The sequence below is a fragment of the Microcebus murinus genome, chromosome 3, assembly GCF_040939455.1.
Source record: "Microcebus murinus isolate Inina chromosome 3, M.murinus_Inina_mat1.0, whole genome shotgun sequence".
In the NCBI taxonomy this organism is placed as follows: domain Eukaryota; kingdom Metazoa; phylum Chordata; class Mammalia; order Primates; family Cheirogaleidae; genus Microcebus; species Microcebus murinus.
Window position 1 is genome coordinate 45,821,680 of NC_134106.1, and position 23,090 is coordinate 45,844,769.

General features: G+C 37.5%; 1 protein-coding gene across 4 annotated transcripts in view; it reads right to left on the bottom strand.

Annotated features, from left to right (window-relative positions):
* PPP4R3B (protein phosphatase 4 regulatory subunit 3B) overlaps positions 1 to 23,009 on the bottom strand; it is a 66,221-nt gene extending 43,212 nt beyond the window's left edge. For 2 of the 4 annotated variants that reach the window (XM_076000788.1, XM_076000787.1), the window contains exons 1-4: positions 22,734 to 22,978; positions 21,381 to 21,436; positions 8,584 to 8,682; positions 4,984 to 5,607 (exon numbers count right to left, since the gene is read on the bottom strand). In XM_076000788.1, the coding sequence (XP_075856903.1) occupies positions 4,984 to 5,607; positions 8,584 to 8,682; positions 21,381 to 21,436; positions 22,734 to 22,875 (921 nt within the window). In that variant the 5' untranslated portion in view covers positions 22,876 to 22,978. Of the gene's footprint in view, positions 1 to 4,983; positions 5,608 to 8,583; positions 8,683 to 21,380; positions 21,437 to 22,733 lie in introns of all 4 variants that reach the window. The other 2 variants (XM_076000790.1, XM_076000789.1) reach the window with 2 other exon arrangements.
* Between the last annotated feature and the right edge of the window lie 81 nt (positions 23,010 to 23,090).

Here is a 23,090-nt window from a genome sequence, read left to right on the forward strand (position 1 = left end):
TCCTAGCTACTTGGGAGGCCGAGATGGAAGAATCACTTGAGCCTAGGAATTCAAGGTTACAGTGAGCTATGATCATATCACTGCATTCCAGCCTGGGCGAGAGAGTAAGACTATCCCTAAAAAAATAAATATCTATTTCACAAAATGGACCAGAAATGAGTGAGACTTTAATTAATTTTATTTATTTATTTTTGAGATGGGACCTCACTCTGTCACTCAGGCTAGAGCACAGTGGTGCGATCTTAGCTCATTGCAGCCTTGAACTCCTGATCTCAAGTTGAGTAGCTGGGATTATAGGCTTGAGTTACCACACCCAACTAATGACTTTCTTTTTAAAGCGGCATTTGATTTATGTAATCACAGCCTTCACAAATAAACCTATGACAAAATATATGAAATGACATATGAAGTGTTATAAATATTTAGATTAGTTTGCATTTTTTTTTTTTTTTTTTTTGAGACAGAGGCTCACTCCATTGCCCGGGATAGAGTGCTGCAGTGTCAGCCTAGCTCACAGCAATCTCAAACTCCTGGGCTCAAGCAATCCTACTGCCTCAGCCTCTCAAATAGCTGGGACTACAGGCATGTGCCACCATGCCCGGCTAATTTTTTCTATATATATTAGTTGGCCAATTAATTTCTTTCTATTTTTAGTAGAGACAGGGTCTCGCTCTTGCTTAGGCTGGTTTCGAACTCCTGACCTTGAGTGATCCTCCCGCCTTGGACTCCTGGAATATTAGGATTACAGGTGTGAGCCACCACCCTGCATAATTTATTTTTAAATATAAAAAATTACTTATGATTTTTACTATGATGGATTTGGAAACCCTTCTGAAGTCAAAAGCAGTCATTTGAAAGCTACATTTGAACTTCTGTCACTGGGTCCTTTACATCAACTACAGAGTGTAACTCTATTTCCAATCTCTTGAGACTATAACTGTTTCTCTCTCAGCAAGTCAAACAGTATTTCACAGTATGGTTTTTTAAAAAATAGGCCCTGGTTGGGTGAGATGGCTCATGCTTGTAATCTTAGCACTCTGGGAGGCTGAGGCGAGAGGATTGCTTGAGGCAAGGAGTTCAAGACCAGTGTGAGCAACAGAGCAAGACCTTGTCTCTACAAAACATAATAAAATTAGCTGGGTGTGTTGGTGCTCGCCTGTGGTCCCTGCTATTCGGTAGGAGGATCACTTGAGCCCAGGAGGTCCAGGCTGCAGTGAGCTATGATTGTGCTGCTGCACTCCAGCCTGGGCTACAGAGGGAGACACTGCTAAAAAAAAAAAGAAGAAGAAAACAAAAACACAAATAAGTTCCACATATTATAAAAAGAACCTAAAGTGAATATCTAGCCTCCCTCACACTCATTATTGGGGAATAGTGAAAAATTGCCAAGTGAAAGAATGATCTAGAGAAGTAAATCCTGTATAAAAAATAAAGTAATAACAACAGAAAGATGAATACTGGTTGGAAATGTCATAAAATGGAGTCTAATAGCTAACAGTAAGACAGATAGTCTTACCTATTTGGTCACAGGACCCCTTTACACTCTTAAAATTAACCACAATTAAAATTAAGACTGAGCATGTGAAAATATTTATAAATTCATTTTTAAAATAAGTCATTATGCTTATGTAAGTATTTTTAAGAGAAACTATACAATCCAAAATTTTAAAAATTTAGAAAGTTGAGTTGCTCTCTTACACTTTTGCAAATCTAATGTTTGGCTTAACAAAAAGACTACTAGATTCTTCTATCTTTTTGAGCATTTCATCTGTTGTGATATGTTCTTTGGGCCGGGGTATATAAGAAAAATACAGCCTCATGCTGACATGAAGTGGGAAAGGAAAAACTTCACAGACTTCTATGAAAGGGCTTCAAGAACCTTGAGGGGTCCCCAGAACACACTTTGAGAAACAGAACGCTAAGTATATAGTAGCTGCTCAATACACTTAGTAATTGTTATGGAAATAAGAAAAGTAGTTATGTAGAAAACTTAGTCTAATACCACAAATAATGCAAATTCTTCAAAAGCATACTTACTGTACTGTTAGTGTGTAAACTATTAACATGATATAAAACTCTTATTTTACAACTTAAAATCACTTTCACATAGCAAATAACCTGAAAATTTCTTAAGAATTACTGAGTACAAAATCAATACACAGAAATCAGAGGCATTCATATACGCCAACAACAATCTAATTGAGAACCAAATCAAAGACTCAATTCCCTTCACAATAGCAACAAAGAAATTAAAGAACCTAGGAATATATTTAACCAAGGAGGTAAAAGACCTCTACAGGGAGAACTATGAAACACTGAGGAAGGAAATAGCAGAGGATGTAAACAGATGGAAATCCATACCATGCTCATGGATCGGCAGACTCAATATTATCAAAATGTCTATACTACCCAAACTGATCTACAGATTCAATGCAATACCTATTAAAATCCCATCAGCATTCTTCACAGATATAGAAAAAATAATTTTATGCTTCGTATGGAACCAAAGAAGACTCCGAATATCAAAAGCAATTCTAGGCAACAAAAACAAAATGGGAGGCATTAATACGCCAGATATCAAACTATACTACAAAGCTGTAGTAATTAAATCAATACGGTATTGGCACAAAAATAGGAATATGGACCAGTGGAACAGATGTGAGAATCCTGATATAAAACCATCTTCATATAGCCATTTAATCTTTGACAAAGCAGAGAAAAACATACGCTGGGGAAAAGAATCCCTTTTCAATAAATGGTGATGGGAAAACTGGATAGCCACCTGTAGAAGGCTAAAACAGGATCCACACCTTTCACCTCTCACAAAAATCAACTCACGCTGGATAACAGACTTAAACCTAAGGTATGAAACTATTAGAATTCTAGAGGAAAATGTTGGAAACACTCTCCTAGACATTGGCCTAGGCAAAGAGTTTATGAAGAAGTCCCCAAAGGCAATCACAGCAGCAACAAAAATAAACAAATGGGACATGATCAAACTAAAAAGCTTCTGCACAGCCAAAGAAATAGTCATGAAAGTAAACAGACAACCTACAGAATGGGAGAAAATTTTTGTATCTTAGGCATCCAATTAGGGGCTGATAACTAGAATATACTTAGAACTCACGAAAATCAGGAAGAAAAAAATCAAATAACCCCATTAAAAAGTGGGCAAAGGACTTAAACAGAAACTTTTCTAAAGAAGACAGAAGAATGGCCAACAAACATATGAAAAAATGCTCAACATCTCTAATCATCAGGGAAATGCAAATCAAAACCACAATGAGATATCACTTAACTCCAGTGAGAATGGCCTTTATCAAAAAGTCTCCGAACAATAAATGCTGGCGTGGATGCAGAGAGGAACACTCCTACACTGCTGGTGGGACTGCAAACTAGTTCAACCTCTGTGGAAAGCAATATGGAGATATCTTAAAGCGATACAAGTGATTCTACCATTTGATCCAGCAATCCCATTGCTGGGCATCTACCCAAATGATCCAATGACACTCTACAAAAAAGACACCTGCACTCGAATGTTTATAGCAGCATAATTCATAATTGCAAGGCTGTGGAAACAGCCCAAGTGCCCATCAATCCAAGAATGGATTAATAAAATGTGGTATATGTATACCATGGAGTACTATTCAGCTCTAAGAAACAATGGTGATATAGCACATCTTATATTTTCCTGGTTAGAGCTGGAACCCTTACTATTAAGTGAAGTTTCCCAAGAATGAAAAAACAAACACCACATATATTCACCAGCAAATTGGTATTAACAGAGCAGCACCTAAGTGGACACATAGGTACTACAATAATAGGGTATTAGGCAGGTGGGAGGGGGAAAGGGGGCGGGTATATACATATATAATGAGTGAGATGTGTACTATCTGGGGGATGGTCATGCTGGAGACTCAGACTTGTGGGGGGAGGAGGGAATGGGTATTTATTGAAACCTTAAAATCTGTACCCCCATAATATGCTGAAAAAAAAATTAAAAATAAAAAAAAAAGAATTACTGAGTATTTCTCAATCCTGGTTGCACAAATGAATTTTTTGGGAAGCTTTAAGCATACATACATACTCTAATAATAACTATGCCTATCAAAATGGATTAAAAGATACTCATCAGTTTCTATAACAGGCAAATTCATAGAGACAAAGTAGAATAGTGGTTGGAGTAGAGAATATGGGGAGCTACTATTTAATGGGTACAGGGTTTTTGTTTGGGATGATGAAAAAGTTTGGGAAATAAATGGTGGTGATTGTTGCATGAACACTGTGAATGTACCTAATGTCACTGAATTGTACACTTAAAATTGGGTAAACTGGTGAATTTTATGTTATGTATATACGGTCTCAATATTTATTTATTTATTTATTATTTATTTATTTCTTTATTTATTTTCGGAGACAGAGACTCACTCTGTCACCCTGGCTAGAGTGTAGTGGCGTCATCATAACTTAATGCAACCTCTCACTCCTGAGCTCAAGCAATCCTCCTGCCTCAGCCTCCCCAGTAGCTGGGACTACAGATGCACACCACCATGACTGGCTAATTTTTCTATAGAGACAAGGTCTTGCTCTTGCTAAGGTTGGTCTCGAACTCCTGAGCTCAAGTGATTCTCCTGCCTTGGCCTCCCAACATGTTAGGGTTATAGGCGTGAGCTACTGTATCCAGCCTATCACAATTTTAAAAATACAAAAATTAAATTAAAAAAACCCAGCTTTTATATTATTAAATGATAATAAAATAAAATTTATCATTTAATAATATAAAAAATTGCATTAAAATGTATTCTCAAAAAAAATGTATTCTCCTTCATAAAACCACAGATAAAGTCTGTTTTTTTATACTAACAGTACATTTAAAGTAAACAGAAGAAATCTTTAAAAAAAAGGGAATGAATACCAGCTTGAATGATCAAGGGAACTAAATATCTGAAAACAGAATTGTGAAGAATACCTCAGTTTACTTACCTGCAACATGCTGACTATCTCAACTTTGTTGAAGAAAATAAAAGATGTAAGAGTAGATAGAAAATTCTCCTCAAAAACAGATGGTGTAGGCAAAATGATGTCCTGAATGTACTGTACCCTGTAAGTCTGATGAATTTTCTGCCTTAGTTCAGAGTCTGTTATTGGTATAACTTCCTTAAACTTTGCAGTTTTGGTCAAGAATTCTCTGTGTCTTTTTGGCTGAGCCAAAGCAGGGTCATATTCAAGGCATCCCACGACATCCATGATACACTCATCAGAAAACATTACCTCAAAAAGAGTTGCCTTATTTAGGAATAAGATTCCTCTAATAATTTCATACAAATGGTGCAAGCCTTCAGTGTTTTCTAGATTCTCACAAGCCCGGAATAGCTGCAGTAGTTTTTTAATATAGCCTTCATTTTCCAAGGCCAGGGCCAGCTTTTCCCTACGGATAGGTGAGGAGAGAACTGAGGTAATTAAATCAGCAATCTCTTCAAGTTTATTTAGTTCACACGTGGGCAGGTCAATCAGATGACTGGTTTCAGGCATTTCTTCGAATCGTTCTTCCTCTGATTCATCAATGAGGTCCTGTGTGACTTCCACTGATGGGTCCTTACCTTGAACCTAAAAATACCCAAGTATAGCTAGTTACTTTAAAATACAAAATAATTCAAAATCTTGGAAATCAAATAACTGACCATTGAATTTCAGTAAAAATACCTTGCAAAGAACCAACACTAGTAATGGAGTCACTGCTAATCAAAAGTGAAGTATAGTCAGGGAAAATACATGAAGTTTAGAGTCAACTATTTGAGAGAGCTCCAGATAATTTCACCTACAAATTTCTCAACCTAAAACTTAAGGTTAACTCTAATCCCTGATAACCTGAAATTTTCAGCTGTTATGTAGATTTATGGTATTAAGTTATGTAATTACCACAAAAGTTGCTTAATAACTTCATTATACCTAATAATTTTGAATTTTGCTAAAGGTAATTCTTCCATTGATCCCCAAATCACTAAGTGTGACTCTTAAAGCAACCTATAATATCATTGTGATAGGTCAGGGTCTAAAAGGCTAATCACTGGAAAATATTACCTGCCATATAAATTTATGTTCTAGCAGATAATGTATATCAACACCTAGTTCTAAATAAGATGTCTGTCATCTTCATTATTCATTCATTAAATGCATACTGAGTACATGCACAATATATGTCAGTTACCATGCTTGTATTAAGAAGAAGATGCAGAATATAAAATAAAATATCACTTTAGGAATTTATAATTTAAAAAAAGTTATTTTTTATATATTGTTAATATTCCGAACAGCCTAATACATATTACTATAACATTCTCTTTTTTAATAAAGCACTGATTTTAATAGTTTTATGCCCTTTAATATGCCTTTTCTTTTTTGAGCAGAGTCCTGCTCTGTCACCCTGGCTAGAGTGCAGTGGCATCATCAGAGCTCACTGCAACCTCAAACTCCTGGGCTCCAGCAATCTTCCTGTCTCCAGAGTAGCTGGGACTACAGGTATAAGCCATCACTGCCTGATTAATTTTTCTTTTTTGCAGAGACAGGGTCTCACTCTTGCTCAGGCTGGTCTTAAACTCCTGACCTGAAGTGATCCTCCTGCCTCAGCCTTCCAGAGTGTTAGGATTACAGGCATGGGCCACCGTGCCTGGCCACCATTTTATAGAAAACTTTGCACACAAAAAAATTCAACCTCAATACTTGGGGAACACATGGAGAATAAAAGGGTGAAAATTAGGACCCTCTTATTATCACCACCCATAGGTTTAAAAATAGGCAAAACAATAACAATTTGGATTTTATTCTATGTATGTTGCATGAATTATGCAAAATCACATTAACTGATTACTGATTTCAATTGTTTATCAGCTGGAATTCTGCTATTTAATAATTTATGCTAATAATGCTCTGGCAATACTTGATGCACAATAAAATATGAAGAAAGAAACAAACTACCCAGAGTTAAGAGAAGGTTAGTAATCCAGGGCCACACATAAAATAAGCCTTATAAAGAATAGGAAGGTTCACACATACTTTTCTTGAGCCACTGTGTTACCGGGAGGATCAAGGGAAAAAAATGAATGTGGTCATATCCAAAGAACTAACTCAAAAACCTTCAGTGATCACTAGACAGTAAAGCTCAGCTCACATAAGTGAATACGACAGTAGCCAAAAAAAACTACAATTACAAGGTATTGTACTAGTCAACCATTGAAACACAGTGATCTCCCATTTATATAGAAAATGATAGTTAAAATGAATGTCATGATTATTAAAAATTCCAAATACCAACCGTCACAGCCAAGAGAAGCCTAAGGAGATAAGGAGACATGACTAGAAAATGCAATGTGGTACCCTACATGGGATTCTGGACAAGGACATTAGGGAAAAGCTGAGGAAATTTGAATAAAGTCTGGATTTTAGTTAATAATAATGTATTAATATTAGTTCATTAACTGTAACAAATGTATCATACTAACATAAGATGCTAATCTTACTGTACTATCTGCAATTGGGAGGGTGGTGGTGCCAGGGAAAAGGATACATAGGAACTCTTTGTATTTTCTGTTGACATTTTGTATAAACCTAAAACTGTTCTAAAATAAGAAGTTTATTTAAAAAAAAACTCTAGTTACCTAAGAGTTACCACATATCCTATATATTCTGTTACACTGTAAGTTCAACATGAGCTGAAGTCATGAGTACTTTCCTTTTTTTTTCTTTTGAGACAGAGTCTAACTCTGTTGCCCCGGCTAGAGTGCCGTGGCGTCAGCCTAGCTCACAGCAACCTCAAACTCCTGGGCTCAAGCAATCCTCTTGCCTCAGCCTCCCGACTAGCTTGGACTACAGGCATGCACCACCATGCTCGGCTAATTTATATATATATGTTATCCAGCTAATTTCTTTCTATGTTTTTAGTAGAGACAGGGTCTCGCTCTTGCTCAGGCTGGTCTCAAACTCCTGAGCTCAAGCGATCTGCCCACCTTGGCCTCCCAAAGTGCTAGGATTACAGGCATGAGCTACCACGCCTGACCTACTTTCGTTTTTTTAAGACTAGCAAAGTATAGCAGTGAGAAGGGGAGAATGAGTAGAATGAGGAGTCCATCTGTAAATGACTGAATAATCAATTTAGATAACTCACTACCTTCAGACTACCCTATACCCTAAGTCATGAGTACTTTTGATTGTTACTGTCTGGCACGGTATTCATAAACATTAGGCAAACACATGATCGAATATTAAAGAAAAAAATCCTAAGAGCCTCAACATCATTATTTAATATTTTAGTTTGTTTAAAGATCTTGCCATTCTATAGGGTATTAATTATGAATACATGCTATCAAAATCTAAAGTGGTAAAAACAAAATTATGATGAAGTTGTTTATTTTTTAATTTTTAAGTAAAAGAACTTGGAGTAGAATATAAACAATTTCCATGTTAGGCTGTCAAAGTCTCACACTAAGACATGTCTCCCACATTCTAGTACATGTCTTTAATGTAAAGGGAAACAAAAATTCAAGAACACGTGCAAATATAAGTTAAATATTATAAAAACCACCTTACCTGACAAATTTTTTCCCAGATCTCATCACAGCCAGCTTTTTCTTGAAAACTTAAAGCCAGATCATAGTTCTCAGCTTCTGACCAAACAATTAATGTATCCTGTTTAAAAAAATAAAGATTTCTACATCATCACAGTAGAAAAGAAATATCTACAAAGTATAAATAAAAAACAAGAGAACTGGAAACAACATAGCAATGACAAATGTCCTCTGATAAATGTAATTTATATATAATCGATTGACATTTTTAGTAATATATTGGCAATGAAATAGCTTTGGTACTAAAAATGACATTGAGCAATTTTCTAAAACAAAAAATATTAAAACAGGTTAGTAGGCTCTGGCTCAGGTAATAAAGATAATATGTAGTGGAAAGGCTAGCCACTCTTGGCCAAAACTGTAACATAGACATTCCAACCATCTACTTTCTGTTGTTTCCAGAAGATCAGTTGCTCCATTCGCTAACTATCTACCAGTTACTTTGAATTGGTTGTCAACTGGTCAAAAGTAAGGTAACCACCACCTGGAAATATTTAAGGCTTAATTCTTTCTACTTTTGCCTTTCTTCTTTAAATCTGGAAAAGAATTCAGGATCTTAAGAAATGCAATACAGGCCGGGCGTGGTGGCTCACGCCTGTAATCCTAGCACTCTGGGAGGCTGAGGTGGATGGATAGCTTGAGGTCAGGAGTTTGAAAACAGCCTGAGCAAGAACGAGACCCCATCTCTACTATAAATAGAAAGAAATTAATTGGCCAACTAATATAAATAGAAAAAATTAGCCGGGCATGGTGGCGCATGCTTGTAGCCCCAGCTACTTGGGAGGCTGAGGCAGAAGGATTGCTGGAGCCCAGGAGTTTGAGGTTGCTGTGAGTTAGGCTGACGCCCTGGTACTCACTCTAGCCTGGGCAACAAAGCGAGACTCTGTCTCAAAAAAAAAAAAAAAAAAAAGAAATGCAATACAATAGTGAAATGAAGCTATTTGCTCTACCTACAAGTACTACCAAAAGCATCCAGGTCCTGCATGCTAGGTTGTAGAAAAATCAACCCAAGGTTCAAATAAGCACTCTCCTAGAATGTCCTCAGTTATATCCCTACTGAAAGATTAGTTACGCTTTTAGGAAAAGGTTGTTATCCGCTGTAAAAGACTTGTGTTTAAATTAAAACACACATACACAAACGTACATGTTTAAATACTAAAGTCACTACACAATAAAATGAACACTCTTTTAAGGTTACATAATAATGAAAGTTTAATATGGCTACAACTTTTATTTCCAAAAAATATATATAAATTGAGTTTATACCTTACCAAAAATATAATCTACAAAATACCTTATATTTGATGATTTGTCCATCTGAATAGTACTTAGACTGCCCCCTACTTCTGATGTCAATTGCAAGCCCTACATTGTTTTACCTGTGCTTCCAACCAACCTGCTATAAATCAGGGTTCCCACAAAGCCCTCCTTAGGTTCAATTAATTTGCTAGAGCAGCTCACAGAGAAACACTTAACTTACATTCACATGGTTATTATAAAGATAATTTATAGGATACAAATGAAGGCACAGGGTGAGGTATGGGGTAAGGGGCTTCCCAGGTATATCACCTTGTAGTAACCTTCACTTGTTCAGCTACTTGGAAGCTCTAATCCAGAATCCAATATATCTAAGTTTTTATAGAGGCATGACTGATCAAATCATTGGCCACTAGTCAAAGGCTTAACCTTCAATCTCTCTCCCCTCCCCAGAGGTTGGGGAGGCGGCAGGGCTGAAAAGTCTCAACCTTCAAATCAAGCCTTGGTCTTTCCAGTGACCAGTCCCCTTTCTGAAGCAACCTAGGGGCTGCCAGTCACCAGTCAACTTATTAGCACACAAAAAGACACTTACCACTTTGAAGAGTTCAAGGATTTTAGGAGTTCTATGCCAGCGAACTGGACAAAGACCAAAATTGTATTTCAAAATATCACAGTAGGGAACATTTTCATGGAAATGTTATTATTTGCTTAGAATACCATATATATTTTTGACTCTTCACCACCTGATGTACTGTTTATTAAATATTAACAAAACTCATATCTTCTTTTGGTAAATTATATAAACAGGTTTCTTCTTAAACCCTAATGCTCTTACTGTGCATTACATTTGGACTATCCTACAGATAGTCTATCTACAGACAGAGAAGTACTACAGGATGAAATCCAAAACCCTTTATCCAGCCAATGAAGACCCTTTCCATTTTGGCTTCAATCCACTTTCTGAGAGAAGGTCCAGGTAAGCAATGAAATCTGAATTATGGTAACTAAACTCCCCTTGTCATCATCATTTTCTTTTGCTCTTTCCCATTCTTAAATTCTTTTCCCTGATCTAGTAAAAAATCCCAGAAACTAAATGGGATTTATATTTAGAGTTCTTTTTCAATGCAAAGAGGATGGACCTTGGGGAACAGTTAAAAACAAGATTCCCATGCCTCTCCCCAGGGGACAGATCTGGAGTGAATGCCAAGAATCCTTATTTTTAACAAGGGTCCCAGGTAATTGTTTTGATAAGTCAAATTTGAGAAATGATTTAACTGTATCTTCAGTTGGTTAAAAGTGGGTAGGAAAGTGTCATCAGAGTAAGGACCTTCCAGCTCCATGTGTATACTCCAAATGGGTCATAAATCCTATCCTGCCTACCTTCCCCACTACTTCAATAATAAAATACCCAGACATAGCCATGCTAAAAACTGTTTATTACAAGGGTCAGAGTAAAAGCTCCTGGGCGAGAGAGCATAAGAATACTTAAAACAATGAAAAGTGTTGAATGGCAGGGTGTCCTGCAAGTCCAAAAAACCTAGATACACCCAAGCTCAATTTTTCATGGCAAAGTCTGTTTTCAACCATTGTGTTCTGCGCTATTACATTTTCTACTCATTTGTGCATGGCAAATGATTTAATCTCTTTGGGACATTATTAATGCCTCTGTTTAAAACAAAAGAAGCTTAGAGTTTTCTTCTATTAACTAAAACATTTAACCTCCACTGTGTCCCTATGGGAATCAGATTTTAAATGAGCTTTCAGGGAGAATAAGTCAATTTTATTTGGTCACATCCTTTAAAATGATGAAAAAGGTGATTATGTGCAAGGCTATGCTTGGAGTAAAAAATGGGCTAGAGAAGGTTGACAATTTAGCCCTTACTGAATTAGACTCTCATAATGTAGTTTTATTACAAGAAATGGTTGTTTTCAAACTTCTATACTAAGAAAACATTCCAGAGCCCAGTGCTTTATTTGTTTCTTTTCTCTTTTCTTTCTTTCCACCTATCTATCTATCTAGACACAGGATCTCTATCTATTTGGACACAGGATCTTGCTCTGTTGCCTGGGCTACGGTGCACTGGTTTTTCATCATAGTTCACTGCAACCTCAAACTCCTGGGCTCAAGCCATCCTCTTGACTCAGCCTCCAAAGTAGCTGGGACTACAGGCATGCTCCACTATGCCCAGCTAATTTTTCTATTTTTGGAAGAGACAGAGTCTCACTATGTTGCTCAGGCTGATCTCGAACTCCTGGCTTCAAGCCATCCTCCTGCCTCAGCCTCCCAAAGTGCTAGGATTATAAATGTAAACACCACCATACCTGGCTCAGATAATATTTAAATCAGGGATTCTTAATCCAGGGTCTAAATGACACCTTACAATTGTATTTAAAACTTGGTGTATGGCTGGGCATGGTGGCTCACCCCTGTAATCCTAGCACTCTGGGAGGCCAAGGCAAGAGAATCACTTGAGGTCAGGAGTTTGACACCAGCCTGAGCAAGAGTGAGACCCTATCTCCACTAAAAATAGAAAAATTAGCTGGGTGTGGTGGCACATGCCTGGAGTCCCAGCTACTTGGGAAGCTGAGGCAGGAGGATCACTTGAGCTCAGGGGACCCAGGTCGCTGTGAGCTAGGCTAAGGGTTAGCCTAGGCAAGGAAGAGAGATTCTTTCTCAAAACAAACAAAAAACTTGGTATATAACATCTTTTTTGGGCAAAGGGTCTCCAGTTTCTAAATCATATTTATAAAACCATTTGTGACACATTTAAAAGGGTCTAATACATCAATGGAGTATTTATTTCAGTTTTCCTCCACAGTTCTGAATCACTTCATAAACAGGAATAAAATTCAGAGTTGTGAAATATTTAAGATCCTACTATTTGCCAGACTAATCCTATCTTTGCCCCTAACTACTCCAACAAAATTTCAGTACAGACAGAGCTGGTTTTCCAAAAGGAATACTTGTTTTAAAAAATAAACTCAAATATCAGCATTATTTAAAAAATTCAATTTACAGATTCAGAATCAATTTTAAAATCTGAAAATGAGTGAGATTAACTTAAAATGCAACCTCTAACCCTCTAGTAGTTCCTTTCCCTGACCTAAACTCTTTCTGAACTTGATTTTTAAAAAGACAGAACAGACAGACATGATGACACTGCTTACAAATAGTAGCAATATTTTATCTTTCCAAAATCTGTGATATATTGATATAATGGGAATAACCCTGCATTAGAATTAGAACCTGAGCACCACTCACAGCTTCACTGTCCAATATTTCTGTGACCTTCAGCAAATTACTCAACCTCTTGGATCTACCTCATTGGAAAAGGGGACAATCATACCTATGTCAGGATTATAAAATTATTATGAATCTCATAATAGTTCTCTTATTGAGCATATTATGTGTCAGGTACTACACTAAAGCATTTTTTATACATAACTCACAACTATCATAAGAGGTAGGCAGTATCTCCATTTAAAAGATGAGATTCAGCCTGGGTGTAGTGGCTCATGTCTGTAATCCCAGCACTTTGGGAAGCTGAGGTGGGAGGATTGTTTGAAGCCAAGAGTTCAAGAGCAGACTGGGCAACATAGTGAGACCCTGTCTTTATTAGCCAGGTGCCGGAGGCTAAGGCAAAAGTATTGCTTGAGCTCAGGAGTTTGATCTTACAGTGAGCTAAGATGATGCCACTGCATTCTCACTGAGGTGACAAAGCAAGTCTCTGTCTCCAAAAAAAAAAATGAAGTTCAGAGAAAATGGGTTTAAAAATCAAATAGCTGGAAATTAATGGAATTCAAAAACTCTAAGTCTAAATGCACAGTCCTGCTATGTCATTTATGAAATGTGAACCAATTCTAAAATACAAAGTTTTTAACCACCCGATTCCCAACTTTCTATATTTCTCTAAGTATGTCTATTCCCCTAAATAAGAGACCTCTCCCCATCCAATTCCAAAGATTTTTTTCTCAGCCTTGTTTCAAACCACAACCCAGAAAGCCCCTCTACCCACCCAATTTTTCCAACCTAATCATTCATTTTATTCTTGCACCTGAGCTACAGTTCTAAATGCCAAGAACTCACTACAAATTGATGCTGTGACTTAAATACAGTATTCAAAATTGTAGAAATTTCTTTCTTGTATACTGATTTGTATGTCTGCCACCACGACTATAAGGTTGAACCTACCAACATTCTCAATTTTATTGGATTATTTTGCCAATTAGGAAATACATACAATAAGATATGGCCATTTTCATCTCAGCGATGTTCTTATAACCAAAACCTAGCATACTCTAAACCTTATCTTGCTGGATATGAAAGCCATTTACTTACTGACTGGCCTTCCTTCCCTTACTGAAATTTTGTTTTCTGTTGGTTTGAAAGACAAGGCATTTTCCTGATTCTCTAGCTTTCCAATTGCTTATTCTTCTGCTTTACTGGATCTTCCTGATTACCAACACCTGATCCATAGGCATGCCCTGTCAATTCTACCGTCTATATATATCTCAAAATCCATCCACCTCTTTCCATCTCCATCACCCTAATCCAATACAGTATTATCTCTTCCTTGAACTATGTGGCAATCTCCTACGAGTTTCTCACTTACTGCCTCTCTTCAACTCCACAGATTGATATTATTAAGTATTTTAGCTCATGACATTGCTATGCTAAAAACTCTTCAAAAGCTTTCAATTGCACTTAAAAATCCACACTGAAGATAGTGACCATCACATAGGCAGCACTCAACCAGGTATTACTGTATGAATAAATAAATATGCACAGATCAACAAGGATCAGTCTTAAACTCTGTTCTTTTTCTCAATTTATATCTACTCCCTCAAGGGATGTCCCCTCTTGCAGCTAAAAATTCATTTGATGACTCTTTTCTTTTTAGAGACAGAGTCTTGCTATGTTGCCCAGGCTGGTCTCAAACACTAAGCCTCAAGCAATCCTCTTGCCTCAGCCTCCCAAGTAGCCAAGACCTGCGTTGGCTTGTGATGATTTTTTTAAATTAGAGTATCTCCTGTAGGAACTCTTACCCTACCTCTAAATTCAGATGTTCATTAGGAGACCACTCTATTTGTTTTACTATCGCTTCAAAGCACAGAACGGTATATAGTATGCTACCATTTATGCCAATAAAAGGGAGACTGTATACACAACTGTGTGCATATTTGTTTTTATATAGATACCTCTAGGAAGATATATAAGAAACTGGTAACGTGGGTGGCCTCTAGTAAAGGTAACTGTATGGGCAAAGTCTATGGTGGGAAGAGACTTCACTATGTATCTTTTGAATTTTTACCAGTGCTCATGTATTATACATTCATAGGACTTTTTTTTTTTTTTTTTAAATAAACAAGCCTTAGGACTGGGCACAGTGGCTCACGCCTATAATCCTAGTACTTCCAGAGGCTAAGGTGGGAGGACTGCTTTGAGGCCAGGAGCTGGAGACCAGCCTGAGCAAGAGGGAGACCCCGCCTCTACAAAAAAACAGAAAAACTAGTGGGGTGCAGTAGTCCCAGTTACTAGATAGGCTGAGGCAGAGGATCGCTTGAGCTCAGGAATTTGAGGTTGCAGTGAGCTATGATGACAACACTGCACTCTAGCCTGGGTGACAGAGTGAGACCCTGTCTCAAATAAATAAATAAATAAATAAGCAAGCCTCAAACCAAATAATTAACATATACCTGCTCAACTTCCCACTATTTGGAAAGAGCCATCATTTTCCTGGTCCCAAGACTCAAAAATACTACAGCGACCTTTGTCCTTCTTTTTACTACCTAATCATTCACCAAATCTTCCAGCACTTTCTTGAAAATATATTGTTCCTGTTCTGTTCCTTCAAGTCCATTTATCACACTGAAACACTTTCATCTTTTTTGTATCTTAATTATTACAAAAGCTCTTGCTATGCAAAGCTCTTCTGCTCCACCCTGCTCCCCTATTATTCATGACATTGCCATACTCGTTTCCCTAAACACAGCATCACTTTCATCATTTTAGGCCTCTACTCAAGAACGTATAATGGCTCCCTTCTTTTTAGCAAAGCAAGCTGTTAAATAAGAAAACTGTGCTGCAAACAGGCTTAGCACCTTTTGTAGCAGTGTACTATTTCCTTCCCTATCACAGGTCGTTCTGCAACCACCACCACCAAAAGTGAAGTTTTTAATGATTCCTACTTATATCAACCTCTCCCTCCTTTAACTGTCTACTGCTCAAGTCTGTGGAATACAATTTACTTTTATAATATTCTGTGTTGAAAATACCTGCTGTATAATCTCAGTTAAAAATCTTAATCTTTCTGTACCTTAGTTGCCTAATCTGTGAAATGCATTCCCTTGAATGAGGACTGAGTTAAAACACTGTATCAGCTATCTTATTCTGTAAGCGTTCCACCTGTTTTATGTCTACCAATAAAACTGAGGTAAGTATTCTCCTGAACAGAATAAGACACAACTGTGTTAAATCTAATAGGTATACATCCCTATGATTCTATTTATTTATTTTTTAAGAGATGGGGTCTCACTATGTTGCCTAGCCTAGAGTAGTGACTGTTCACAGGCATGATCGTGGTACATGATAGCCTTGAACTTCTGGCCTCAAGCAATCCTCACACCTCGGCCTCCCAAGTAGCTGGGAGTACAGGTGTCCTGTCACCATGCCTGGCTTTGACTCTGCTTTTGATTTGGTCAAGATCATAGGACTTAGGCCAGGCTCAGTAGCTCACGACTGTAATCCTAGCACTCTGGGAGACTGAGGTGGGAGAATTTCATGAGCTAAAGAGTTTGAGACCAAAGCAAGATCGAGACCTTCTCTAACTAAAAATAGAAATATTAGTCGGGGTGGTAGTGCACACCTATAGTCCGAGCTACTTGGGACGCTGAGGCAGCAGGATGCTTGAACTGGGAGTTTGAGGTTACAGTGAGCTATGAGGACTCCACTGTACTCTAGACCTAGACGGGGCAACAGAGCAACAAGACTCTGGTTTCAAAAAAAAAAGATCATGGAAATGATTTTAAATAACTTAAAAATCTGACACACATACCAGGCATTTTATTTCATGTTGTGTAGTTATTCTTTTCTCTTTCCAACATGCTTAATTTTTTTCCTCTACAGACCTCATTTTAACCTAAGCAACGTGTGTTGATTTAAATACTTAACAAGTTTATTGCTAAGTATGTAAGTATATCTTCTCTTTCCCATTAACTACTTCATTATTGTACACAGTAAGGAAGAAAGTGATGTGAATCAATGATGACCTTTTCACTATTCAGTCATTTGATACATTCCAACTCTACTCATTCTAACTTATTTCAAACCCACAATTCAGTACTTCACTTCTGAAAAAAAAGATGTATTCTGAGCACATAATATAGTACTTGGATCATTTTAAAACTATAATGTTAAAAGAATGTTTTATGTTCCCTTCTGAATTTATTCAATGTATTTTAATATAGCAAAATACCCTATAAACATCTCATTCACTCACTCAAGATTTTTGTTAAAAATCCATTAATGAAAAAAACATTTTTAAAAAACCCACTGCTCGCCAGTAGTGGCTAGTGCCTGTGATCCTAGCACTCTGGGAAGCCAAGGTCGGGGGAAAGACTGCTTGAGGTCAGGAGTTTGAGACCATCCTGAGAAAGAGCAAGACCCTGTCTCTACTAAAAATAGAAAAACTTAGGTGGTGGCACGTGCCTGTAGTCCCAGCTACTCAGGAGGCTGAGGCAGGAGGATCACTTGAGCCCAGGAGTTTGAGGTTGGTGTGAGCTAGGCCAACACCATAGCACTCTACCCCAGGTGACTCCATCTCAAAAAAACAAAATAAAACCCACTACTGTAGCCCCAGCTATTTGGGAGGCTGAGGTGGGAGGATCCTTTGAGCCCAGGAGTTTGAGACCAGCCTAGGCAACAAAGCAAGAACCCCCATTTCTAAACATAATAAAAATTAAAAAACCCACTAATGAACAATGTATTTCATTGTAAATTTAGGAAATGGATAACTTTCTAGACTAATTCATTGTATAACTTAAATGATGACATTTTAAAAAGGATAATTCTGGCCGGGTGCGGTGGCTCACGCCTGTAATCTTAGCACTCTGGGAGGCCGAGGCAGGAGGATCGCTTAAGGTCAGGAGTTCGAGACCAGCCTGCACAAGAGCGAGATCCCGTCTCTACTATAATTAGAAAGAAATTAATTGGCCGACTAATATATAGAGAAAACATTAGCCGGGCGTGGTGGCGCATGCCTGTAGTCCCAGCTACTCGGGAGGCTGAGGCAGGAGGATCGCTTGAGCCCAGGAGTTTGAGGTTGCAGTGAGCTAGGCTGACGCCATGGCACTCACTCTAGCCTGGGCAACAGAGTGAGACTCTGTCTCAAAAAAAAAAAAAAAAAAAGGATAATTCTAACAAACAGAAAATTTCATATGTGTTCAGAAATCCCAACTTGTGTAACTTCGTAAAAAGTACAAAATGAACAAGATTTGGGGTGAAAATATGAAAAAAAAAACCTATTTCAAGGAAACTAAGTTTAACATAACCCCTAAATGGCTCTCTGATTTCTACTTAAAAAGTTTACCCAATTTAAATAAAGAAAATAAAATGGGTGACCCTATTCACACAGGTTTTTCATTTTTGCATACAAAGCCTTTTCATATTCTTCTCATTTACCAGAGTTCTATTCTATACCTGAATGTAATTTACTTAAAAAAACTCAATTAGGCGGGGCGCGGTGGCTCACGCCTGTAATCTTAGCTCTCTGGGAGGCCGAGGCGGGCGGATTGCTCCAGGTCAGGAGTTCGAAACCAGCCTGAGCAAGAGCAAGACCCCCGTCTCTACTAAAAATAGAAAGAAATTAATTGGCCAACTAATATATATAGAAAAACTTAGCCAGGTGTGGTGGTATATGCCTGTAGTCCCAGCTACTCAGGAGGCTGAGGCAGCAGGATTGCTTGAGCCCAGAGATTGAGGTTGCTGTGAGCTAGGCTGATGCCATGGCACTCACTCTAGCCTGGGCAACAAAGCGAGACTCTGTCTCAAAAACAAAACAAAACAAAACAAAAACTCAATTAAAGGGCGGGCAGGGTGGCTCACGCCTGTAATCCTAGCACTCTGGGAGGCTGAGGCAGGTGGATTGCTTGAGGTCAGGAGTTCGAAAACAGCCTGAGCAAGAGCGAGACCCCATCTCTACTATAAATAGAAAGAAATTAATTGCCCAACTAATATATATAGAAAAAATTAGCCGGGCATGGTGGCGCATGCCTGTAGTCCCAGCTACTTGGGAGGCTGAGGCAGCAGGATTGCTGGAACCCAAGAGTTTGAGGTTGCTGTGAGCTAGGCTGCCGCCATGGCACTCACTGTAGCTTGGACAACAAAGCAAGACTCTGTCTCAAAAACAAAACAAAAAAACCCACCAAAACTCAATTAAAAAAAAAAAAACTAATTAAAAAACGCCCTAAGAGTATTTAAATATGATTAGTTACAGAAAACATTTCCAAATGATGGTGTAAATTGTTTTTAAAGAAAGCATTTTTCTCTAATACTTTACAGATATTTAGTATATTAAAAAAATGCCATTTATCTAGAGCCAATTTTCTAGTAGTAAATATTACACAGGAAACTATGTCCAAACATTTCTAAAATATTCGTAGAACCATTGTGTATTTTTCATGTTGAGGACTATCCTATATACACACCTTTGCCAAAATGTGAACTTTCCAAAATAACAACAGCTAACGGTCTTATATACCATCTGAGAAGAACCCATATTATAAGTAAATTTGTGGGGAACTGCTTATGACTTAGTCATGTTTAAGAACAAAGTTCCTGATAATTTTATAGTCATGCAGGTAAAAAAATGATAATAAAATGTTAGTATTTCTTTCCCCACAAACAAGCAAACAAACCAAAAGTGACTATCTGTTAAAATTTAGTACAAAGACAGAGAGTAATCATCTGCCTGGCTGACTTACAAAAATTTACTTAAATGTCTACCTTAAAATATCTAAGGTATAGGAAACATCTTCAGGTGTTCAATTCAGGACAAACGTTTAATTTGATTCTTCACCAAAAAGAACACACGACATTTTCTAAACAGAGGAAAAAGCTACTAATTGAATATGGAAGATTTAAAAATAGTTCAAAGAAATAATTAAGAATGTTATTGCATACATAAAACAATTATTTAACAGTAAGACTTTACTATTAATAAACTGTGCAATAAACAATTTAACTAGGAAGTATTTGTTTCTGGGCATCCAAATTTTCGTAGACCTTGAAGAAAGTAGGCATTGTTGCTGTAAGTATCATCCTAAAATAATTTGTTTTCCTTCAAAATCTCTGCCATATTGATTTTACATACCACACACACACAAAAACTGGAAATAATCCAAATGTCTAACAATAGGTGTATATCATACATCAGAATATCATACAGTGTTTAAAAAGAAAACTAGATCTACATTGTTAACATGAACAAATCTTCAAAATAAATGTGTGAAAAATGCAAGCTGCAGAATACATGTAAGAGTATGATACCAATTGTGTAAAGTTTAAAAACACACAAAAGACTACATATTATTTATGGATACATACATATGCAGAAAAGGTATAAAAGCATGTACAGAAAGAATACACATCAACTTCGGAATAGTGGTTACCTATGAGGAGGATGGAGAATGGATAGAATGGGATGGATACAAAAGGGCTTTAAACTCTATCCATAATGTTCAACATTACAAAAAGATTTGAAACAGTATGATATAACGTTAACATTGTTAAATCTGGTGGTGTTACAGACACCAATTATATTATTCTCTGTACTTTTCAATTTTGATATGTTTCATAACAAAAATAAAAACATTTACAGAAAAAAAAGGTTGAATCACTGCTACCATTTTCAGACTAATTAGGCATGCTAAAACACAACACAGGTTTTCTTTCCCAAATAAGACAATAAATATTAACAGAAAATGTTACATAATTGGCAATGTACACTTTCATAAAGTATCCATTGATTACTATATTAAAAAAATACAATAATTAAAAATGCTTCTGCTTCAGAACTTCTACCTTTACTTGAGTCAAAGGATCTAATTTCACACCACAAATAGGTTTTCCTTGCTGTAAATAAAGAGTATCCCTTTGAATTTTCTTTCATGCCATTCCTTTAAGCGTGATTCAGAATAAAAGACTTAGAGTACAGGGTACAGAAGAGACCTGGCTAACTATAGTTAAATAAGACTAATCAATACATTGTATTCTATCATAAACTAACAGTGACTCAATTAAAAGGTAATAATAAATTATTGCCAGTACAAAGAACTTTCATTTTTCAGTCTGAAACTTTTAGCCTGCAAAGAAAATACACATGGTCTGTAACTTTGTTTACCAAACATGTTTTTTCTTGTCAGGAAAGCTTTCCCATCTTTGTCAGATTAATACTTCTTGATCACAGATGAAGTCTTTCAAATTAAAGATAAACAACTACTTGCCTGTTGTTTCTGATATGCAGTGTTTGGATTTATCTTTGATTCCAAGAGTAGTGATCCTGAAAGATAAAAGAATAATATATCGTAAATCTCAAATGATAAAACCCTGAATAAAAATATACATTAAAAAAACCACCAAACTTTTCATATCTCTTCAGCCAGACACCTGAAGTAATAAAATGTATTCCAATTCACATTTTCTTTCCAGGTGTAGGCTTCTTATTTTAGAATATTTCATTCTATTCTGATAAACCCTTAAAGAAAGAAAATTCACCTAAAACCAACATTCAGACCAAGAAGATGAGAATAGGTGAATATTAAAAGTTGTACTGAAACAAAAATTTTAAGGTCTAAATGACTGTTTGAAGCCACTCTTTGTAATAAAGGCTCATTGCATTTCCAGGTTAACGAATAAAACACATTACAAAGAACCATGACAGGGATCTAAATACTTAGTACACAAATTACAGTGCTGCATTTATCCTTTTCTCATTAAGAACAAAAGAACACTTCATGTAAGAATAAATGTCTGTGACTATTTAAAATAAAAGGGAAAGCGCAAAAATATAAAATATGCCAAGAATAAAGGTGGTTCTTTTTCTATTAACTGCACAAATCAGTTGCTCAAATCGAGACACCAAGGTGACACCATAAAAGGTGTTTTAATTACGACTCTACATTTTATAATTTTAAAATATTTTACAATTAACCAACGAATACGAGTTTATAATTCAGCTTTGGTGTCCTAACTTGCTTAGACTCTAAAGTATTCACTTTTTCATAGCACCTTCCACAAAGACAGCCTGGAGGGATCCCAGACTAAAGATGTACGTGCTTGTGCGTGCATGTATCGTGGCAACAGTCAGCAATAACTCCAGGAAAAGGTGCCTTTTGGTTTTCCCCAGCACCTGCCAACCGCAGCAACCGCGGTCCCCAGAGAAAATCCAGTGAAAAAGGACACTCAGAAAAGTTTTTCGCCAAATTTTTTGTATTAGACGAATAATGGAAGAGAAAATAAATAAAGGGGGTGGGGATGTTAGCTTCCTAGAGTGAGCAGTCACTACGTAGTCTCTCACTACTTCCTCCGTCTCTCTCACATCCTCCCCTCTTCAAGAGGAGGAATTGGAGAGGAAGGAGTCAAATCCTTAATAAGGATGAGAGGCGGGGGAACAGAGAATCTGCTTCACACTGAGGGTAAGTCCGGACAGTTAGTTTTTACCGCAGGTAAGAGCAAGCTCAAGACCATTGCGCTGTCCCAAGAGGTGGTAGTAACAGTAACCGGGCCCAAGGCCTAAACCCCAGGCAGTGCCCCAACCAGAAGCACTGTCCCTTATCCTACCGTTCCAATAACCTTACCGTCGGACTCTGCCCGAACCAGGAGCGACATCCCTTTGAGCTCCTCCACATAAGTGGAGGAGACATGCCCAGTGCCTCGGTCGTCCCATTGCCGGTCTTCGTTCAGAGTGTAGACCTTCACTCGCCGCCGTGTATCCGACATGGTGGCTGCTGTCCCCTCTGCTCCAGCCGCCGCCTCCTCGCTCAGCTCGTCCACGCCCCTCACTCTTGAGAGACGGTAGCGGCGGCGGTGGTGGTGGTGGCGGCGGCGGCGGCTGCGGCTCCGAAGAGGCCCGAGTTCACCATGGCTCCAAAGGTTCAGCCACGAGAAAAGATGACAAGAGCCACCGAGACACCCCCGCCCGGAGTCCCTGTTGC